General features: G+C 43.2%; 1 protein-coding gene across 1 annotated transcript in view; it reads left to right on the forward strand.

The window, feature by feature from the left end:
* The window catches only part of Spag17 (sperm associated antigen 17), a 234078-nt gene that overhangs the window by 84897 nt on the left and 140750 nt on the right, over nt 1-8431 (forward strand). Inside the window, exons 5-6 of the mRNA XM_026784085.1 lie at nt 3622-3808; nt 5508-5702. Coding sequence (XP_026639886.1) covers nt 3622-3808; nt 5508-5702 — 382 coding nt within the window. The remainder of the gene's footprint in view (nt 1-3621; nt 3809-5507; nt 5703-8431) is intronic.

Consider the following 8431-nt stretch of genomic DNA (forward strand, 5'->3'; position numbering starts at 1 on the left):
CTTCTTCTTCTTCTTCTTCTTCTTCTTCTTCTTCTTCTTCTTCTTCTTCTTCTTCTTCTCCTTCTTCTTCTTCTTCTTCTTCTTCTCCCCTTCTTCCTCCTCCTCCCCCTCCCCTTCCCCTTCCCTCCTTCTTTTCCTCCTCCTCCTCCTTCGCTGGCTTCTTCTACTACACCAAATGAGTAAGTGTTGGAGTTCCCATGATCCAAAGCCCAATACTCTCATTTTTTAAAAACTTTTACCCACGTCAATCATCTCCTCCCGTTAAATTAGCTGATTCCTATTACTTACTCCTGAATTTGTAACTGCAGTTAATATCATCTCTGAATACAGAATGTGTTGGCTCTTAGTGTCACAAGGCACCTCAAATATAGTATGATCAGTTTTCGGCATCTTCCCAACTCAACTGAAAACCATTCCTCACCCAACCTTCTCCACCTCAGTAAGGGACACCACCAAACCACCAGTGGCTCAAAGTCAAGTCCTCCGTGTTCTTTGATATGCCTCATGACTAATCGTTTAACTCTCACAGTTTAAACATTCAAAATGGATTTCAAATCCCTCTACTTTTCTCCAATCTGCCAACACCTTGACGTGAGTCACTGTTAGGTCTTCTCTGAACTGTGTCTACAGTTTCCTTATTAGACTGTCTGTTTTCTATCAATTTCCCCACCTGCAAATGCTCAAGTCTTTCTCTGAATTGTCAATGAGGAATGAATTTATAAGCCCCATCTCCAAAGCCTTGGGTGACCTGCCCATGCCTGGTCTCCTACCCTTGTCTTGGGACCTTCTGCCCCTTTTGCCCTGCTATGAGGCTGTTGGTTCTCTGAACACAGTTCCTTTATGCTCAAATGCCTTTACACGTCACATTTTCCCTGCTTCTCGTGTGCATTATGACACATTTTTCAGGTTTTCACTCATATGTCACCTCCTGAGAGAAAACATTCCTTCTGCCAACTTATGAGTGATGTCTCCACGATTGCCTTGTCTCTGTGTTCACTAACATTTCTGGTTCTATTTTTGTCTGTTTTGTCTGTTTACATATCCTTCCCCTCCCTTTGACTGAACTCTCGGAGGTAGTGCCTAACCCTGCTGTAGGCACCAATACCATCTAGAGCAGAGGGAAATGCTGGACCCTTTCATATCCCAGTAGCTCCCCTGTGTCCCACCCCAGGAGTTCATGACACTCCCAGCCTCTGATGCTGTTTTACTCTGCTCATCAAAATGTCCTCTGAATGAGCAAGTGAGTAAATGGATGCTGGTGTCTCACAGGCTCCCACAACTTCTATTCATGCTAATATGTTCGTTATCATTGAGGATAGAGTAAGAGAGACACAGAAATCTGCTGGGCTTGACTTTGACAATGCGCCCTTTCTCTTTTAACAACCCTTGTCTGTCTGATATTGGACTGGTTTCTTGAACTTTCTCTTCTATCCCAAGGTTTATGTTGTTGTTGTTGTTGTTGCTGCTGCTGCTGCTGCTGCTGCTGTTACTCTTGTTGCTGCTTCTGCTGTTTTTACTGCTGTTGCTGTTGTTGCTTCTGCTCTTGCTGCTGCTACTACTGTTGCTGTTGTTTCTGGGGCTGCGGTTGCTGCTTCTGTTGTTGCTCCTGCTGTTGTTGTTGTTGCTGCTGCTGCTTCTGTGATTGTTTCTGTTGCTGTTGTTACTATTGCTGCCATTGCTACTGCTGCTGCTGTGTTGTTGCTGTTGCTGCCATTGCTGCTGCTGCTGTTGTTGCTGCTGCTACTGCTGCTGCTGTGGTTGTTTCTGTTGCTGTTGTTGCTGTTGTTGCTGCTACTGCTGCTGCTGTGTTGTTGCTGCTGCTGCTGTTGCCACTCCTACTGCTATAGCTGATGCTGTTGCCTCCATCTCTTCTAGCATGTCGTTTTACCACTTGCAAATGCTTCAATCCCATTAAATTTCTTTTTATTTTCTAGAAACAGTGGTGTGCTTTCACAGTCTTTACCCAGCACCATAAGCAGCAGGTGTAGCCTTCACAGATATTTGTTTCCCACTGCTGCTGAGGAGCCAGTGTTGGAGAGGCAGAGTGTTGCCAGCATGGAGCCCCCACGCTAGGCAAAGAATCCTTTGGCACCAATGACACCAGTCATGAAAGTCAAAACTGGCCTGAGTTCTTCAGAGCTCCTAGCAGCCAAAGTTCATGTGGAATAGAGAACAAACCTCCCTCCTCCCTATGATGCCACCTATTAACTGAGTAACAAACCTTCCCATCCTCAACTTACCCTACCTATGATATCTGAGAAGTTTTTGTAGTACGAGGGGGCCTGCTTTTCATCCCCGCCGCCCAGCTAGCTTACACTCAAAATAATTACACAGAAACTGTATTCATTGAAATACTGCCTGGCCCATTATCTCCAGCCCCTTATGGGCTAACTCTCACAAATTAGTTTAACCCATCTCCATTAATGTGTATCGCCACTTGACTGTGGCTTACCAGCATGAGTCTAACCAGCATCCATCTCAGGCAGGAGAGCCATGGGGTCTGCCTATCTCTGCTTTCTTCCTCCCAGAATCCTGTTCTGTCTACTCAGCCCACCTAAGGGCTGCCCTATCAAAAGGCCAAGGCAGTCTCTTTAATAACCAATGAAAGCAACACAAATAAAAACGGTCCTCCTACACCAAGTTTTCAAGTTAGTTTTATGACCATAAGAAATGAATGTCAAAGCCCAAAATAGTGGTACAATATTTTATTACCCTTTGTCTTCGTGTTGTTGCATAAGGAAAAACATAAGATCCACATATTGTAAATCTTCTGTAAAGTCCTCCTCTTGGAACCAGTATCATTTTAGTGAGAATAAATATTTCAAGTTTATAAATACAGGCACAATTACCCTGTGAAATCGTATGCAACATTTGAGGGGAATTTTGAAGGGAGAGGGTAAATATTAGATCTTCCCATGGATATACTAACGAAGCATGCGCTGGAGCAATCTATGAAGAACTTGGGTGACTAGTGGCCTCTGTGGATCCCCTTTCTGTGTTTCATATAACAATTGGGACTGTATGCTTTTAAGTAGAATTATAAAAAAGAGAATTCCTCAGTGCTAAGATCTCCAAAGACCATTTAACCTTTAAAAATAGCCAACATGAAAAATATCAGCAAGGAGTTTTTAGGAAGCCTGATCTTTCTTTCCCCAGTCTGGTTTGTTTAGTTTGTTTGTTTTCACAAAATGATAGGTGCTCTCCAGAGTTGGGCTAAGAGACAAACCTGAGTCCCTGACACCAGAGTATTCTGCTTCCCTCCCCACGACCACTCTGCCCTATCCTCCTCCAGCACAAACACACAATTGAGTGTTTGAGAGACTCCTTCAGGTGAATCTCTCCCACAGGCTATTCTCTTAAACAACCTGCTGATACCCTCTCCCACCCCCATACCTGCCCCTCACTGCCCTCCACAGTTGTGCCCATCACAACTTCAATTCAAGCTGGAGTCTCCACTGTCCTGATTTCACGATGAACAAATGAGAGATGATAGCAAGTATGCAGTCAAAGAAAGGATTGCTTTGATGATGTGAATTAGAGGGTGACTTTGGCTGACTTCAGGGAAACGGTTGCTTGTCCACAAGATGACTTGGAGGGTCAGAATGTGATCTCTCATTCCAGATGGTAGAAGAAAGGGCAAAGTCGGAAAAGGAAAAAGGCAAAGTGAAGTCTCCCAAAGAGAAGAAGGCCCCCAGTGCCAAAGCTGGAAAAGGAAAGGGAAAGGACCAGCCCGAGGCTGCTGCGGCAGTGAAGAAGACCACCCAGTTGAAACGGAGGGGGGAGGAAGACGACATCAAGTCCTACATTGGTCAGTGGGTGGTGTCTTTCACCTCTTGCTTTATGTATCAGGATGTGGCTTCAGCAGCCACCCCAATAATTATACTCCATCATTCCTAGCCTTTTCGTTTACTATAAAGTCACAAATAACTTACACTCTGTGACACGCAGATTGAAAAATATTTCTATTTTGCAATGTATGTGTGATTTTTAGCAAGTGTTTATTTAGCATGTATCTCCATGGGTATGCTTGCATCACAAAAACAAAGAATGAAATGGCAGGCAATTGGACCATTAGGAAGCTTGCTGTCTTGTTGAGAGTATATTAGAAGGTCAAGTGTAGTTATAGGCAAAGTGAAAAGGATCCAGCAAGATGGCTCCATGAGGAAAGCTGCTCACGCCCAGACCTGACCATGTGAGCACCATCCCCAGGCTTCTCTTGGTGGAAGGACAGAACCAACTTCCACAAGTTGTCCCCTGGTCTCCTCAGACATATTATGGCACACCCATGCATGACTGTGACACACACACACAGATAAGTATGATAAATTTGATTCATACAAGAGATAGTGGCAATCAAATCTAATAATTTGAGATGCATGCAGAGCACAGGTTCTTAACTCACACTTTTCCCACCATCCTTCTGTCTCCACCAAATCAAATAGAACTTCCTTCCATCTTAAATAATGGATGCAAAAATGAGTCATACTCAGGAGTTACTAGTGACCCATTGCTGGTTCTCTTTGAGTCCACACAAAACGACCTGTTGCTACCTTTGCTTTATTTGTTTATTTGTATTTAGTAGACTTCCGTTTTTTTTCCAGCAGTTTTGATCTTTACTGTGTTTTAATTAAGAGAAGCAGCCTTTCTCAGTTGTCTCCTCCCATGTAGCTCTGCTTTAAAGATAGCACACCCAGAAGCAATGATGCTGTGCACACCATGGACAATAGCAAGGTTGATCACTTTTGTGGCTGGGAGAAATAATTCCTTAACAATGAAAGCTTGAGCATCTGTTGTATGGCATGGACGTTGGCCTCACTGTGCTATCCTGTACAGTGTAAGGCCTTTATGTATCATGCACAGTCAGCACTAAAGTGAGACAACGATTCTCACCCCCGGAGTATCGTTCTCTACGAGATGGTCGTGTCTTAATATTCATAAGGAGAGAACTCTTAAGGAAATGTGCACTATGTATTTTTAAAAATGAAATGCAATGAGTACTGCCTCCCAGCTGATGCACAGGGTTCTCACCACGCTGACATGAATTCTTTCAGGGCTGTGCTACTGAGCACATCCACAGTACTTCCTTAGCCTGTAAACACCTCTGCTTATAAAGTCCCAGAAAGCTGTAGCTACTTGTAATTCAGGAGTCAAGCCAATATTATCCCAAAGATATTAGAACCAAAAGGGACTACTTAAACGCTAAACTCTGACAAGAGCCCAAGCCCCATTTTCCATGGCCACAGGCCCCATGTATGTTGGCCCGCCCAATATGCCGATGTCTAATTTACAAACATGATTTAGTATATTGTAAAATGGCCACAGTCGCTTTACTGGAAAGGCAATAATGAAAAACAGTCAACAGGCCTGCCTTCCAGCCAACTGGCTGGGTCTTGGCAAGCCAGAGGGATTACAAATGCATGCATAATGTGTATCACCATTGATTTGCCTGGGGACAACCTGTTCTATCTAGCAATGATCGCTGACCTTCTTTATGGTATTTCCAACAGATGATGAGCCAGATGACGGTGCCCAGCATTATATTATTGTCGTGGGTTTCAACAATCCTCAAATATTAGCCATTATGACTGAGCTTGGCATTCCTATAGCCAGTGTGATTAAAATATCTTCAGAGAACTATGAACCTCTGCAGAACCACCTGGCTGCAGTCAGCCAGCAGCAGGAAGGTGTCCTTCAGCCCGAAGGTATGTAGTGGCTATACAACTCAGGGGTCCACCAATGTTACCCTCTGCCCACCAAGCCCAATTGCAGTCTGCTATCCAAAACATGGCCATAAAATACACACATTATTAAATCCTTTCAAGACTGATTTGCTATTTATTCTGCTTGTATTAGCCAAGAGTCATAAATTTGGCAAATTAAATTCATACTCTGTGCTTGTATCCCTTTGTAGTCACAGAAAGCACGGCTTGCAGGTCAGAAGACTTGGTTACACAACTGGGACTTCTCAGCCTTTTAGCTGAGAGCAAGTGATGCTTACATAACTGTGTTTCTCCGTAACTTTTGACCCGTAATGTTTAGCCAAAGCTTGGGCTGGATGAATCTCTGTTGAGACTCTTTTCTTCCAAATGGCGTAGTCACCAAACAGCCCCAGGAAAGGTCACATAGATGGGTGTGTGTGTGTGTGTATCCATGGGGACAGAAGAGGGTATTGGGTCTTTGGTGTTATAAGTGGCTATGAACCACCTGACACATTACTAGGAACCAAACTCAGGTTTTCTGGAAGAACAATAAGTGTTCTTAACTGCTGAGCCATCTCTCTAGGTGGATTCTACATGTTAGTAATTCTACATGTATTACTAACTATTCATAATAAAAATCAGATGAGTCGTTCTTTCTTCCTGATTTAAACTGGAAAATTAATGGGGCCAAGTTCCAGACACACTACTGTTCAGTCAGTTTGAGCCTTGGGGTTTTCATGTTAGGGAATTATGTTACATCACCTCTACGGGAGAGAAGCAGGAAGCTGCTGTACCCTTCAGGTAATAGCCCTGAGAGTCAATGTAGGTCTGTGATTCCAGGAGCCAAGTTATTCCCACTGCCCATATTAGTTTCAATGTTATTATCGATATTTTCATTATGCTTTTTTAACTTACACAGCCACATAACGGTTTTCTTCCTTTTTTTCCTCAAAGCTAGAAATCACACTACCTTTGATAATAATAATAGTTACTGTTTATTGAGTATGTAACTTGGAGGCTCAACTCAATACTGAGAGGTCTAAATACACTGATTTATACTTTTCACAATATTCTAAAGAAGTATGTCTTTTTTAATTGAAAAATTCAAACAGTATATTATAAGACTTTCCCTCCCCTAACTTATTAAAGATCCCCCCCAACCTCTTCATTCATCCAACTTGTTCTTTTATTCTATCTTTAAAAAATGCAGACATAAAACAAAAAAAATACACACAAAAACTCTACAAAACAAAAATGAAAATATAAAAACAAGAAACCAATAAGATAAAAAAGCACCCCCAAAAGTAAAATGAGACAAAAAGTCTACAGAAATACTGTTGAGGGGCTGGAGAGATGGCTCAGAGGTTAAGAGCATTGCCTGCTCTTCTAAAGGTCCTGAGTTCAATTCCCAGCCACCCACATGGTGGCTCACAACCATCTGAAATGGGGTCTGGTGCTCTCTTCTGGCCTGCAGGCATACACACAGACAGAATATTGTATACATAATAAATAAATAAATATTTAAAAAAAATACTGTTAAGCTAGTTTTGTGTTTGCCAACTTCTCCAAAGAATGGGGTTTACTGTGAAGTGTGATTAATATACCCTGTAAGAGACAATTGAGTTTTCTTTTATCAGTTGGTATAGATTAGAGCTCACTTCTTTGTTAGGGGTGGGACCCTGTGTCTGCTTCCCCATCTCAGTACTGGGACGCTGCCTGGCTTAAACCTCTTCAAGTCTTGTGCATGCTGCCACAGTCTCCATGAGTGCTTCAGTCTTGCTGTATCTGGAAGATTCTACTCCCTTGGAGCTACTCATTTCCTCTACCTCTTAGTCTTTCTTCTTATTACCCTGCATGGATCCCTGAACCTTGAGGGGAGAGCGTTGATGAAAACAAGCTTCTCATTCCTTTCACATTGTCCCGTTGGGAGTCTCTGCGCTAGTTCGCATCTACTGCAAGGCACTGTGAAGGCGAATTTAATTAATCCAGGCCAGTGGGTACAAGAAAACAATTTTAATATAAAAGCACACTCACACACCCGGAGTTCAGCGATCCACCGTAAAATCGGAAACAGGAAGGGCTCCAGTCCGCGCGTCCCAATTAATTAGTAAAAACATTCGCCCGAGGCTGTCCCGCCCCAAAAGGCGGGGTCTCTCTACAGCACTGAGCTATGGGTACAGCAGAAATGTCGCGCAGAGTCGTTTTATTGCTGCATTCCTTTATCAGAATGATAGTGTTAAGATTATGCTCATGACATACTTGAGCAATGTCATGCATAGGTTCCATCTCTTGGATTAGGCCTTAAATCTAACTAGAACGTGGTTGATTACTGTCATAGCATGTGTGACACTATTGCACAAGTATATCTTGCAGGCAGGTCACATGATTTGTAGCCGGATGATACTGATGGTTGCCTTTCTCTTCGTGTAGCCGAGAGAATACATTCCAGTACCATGAACATTAGTCAGTAGGGGTGAAACTTCCAGTTAGGCACCACTCAACTGTTCCGTGATTGATGACATATGCAAGTATTCTCTTCAGCAATAGGTTATAGAGAGTAACTAATAACATTGGCAATAGCTTGTGATTTTTGGTGGTTAGCCAGGAACCTGCTGTGTGCAAGGCAGGCTACCCGCTTATTTACCAACGCTTCCCTCCGGCGACCAATCTCTCTCCCAAAAGCTGACTAGATCGAGTTCCCCGTGCAGCGCGGTGGCTGAAGGCCCTTTGAC

The sequence above is a fragment of the Microtus ochrogaster genome, chromosome 21 (assembly GCF_000317375.1).
Source record: "Microtus ochrogaster isolate Prairie Vole_2 chromosome 21, MicOch1.0, whole genome shotgun sequence".
NCBI lineage: Eukaryota > Metazoa > Chordata > Mammalia > Rodentia > Cricetidae > Microtus > Microtus ochrogaster.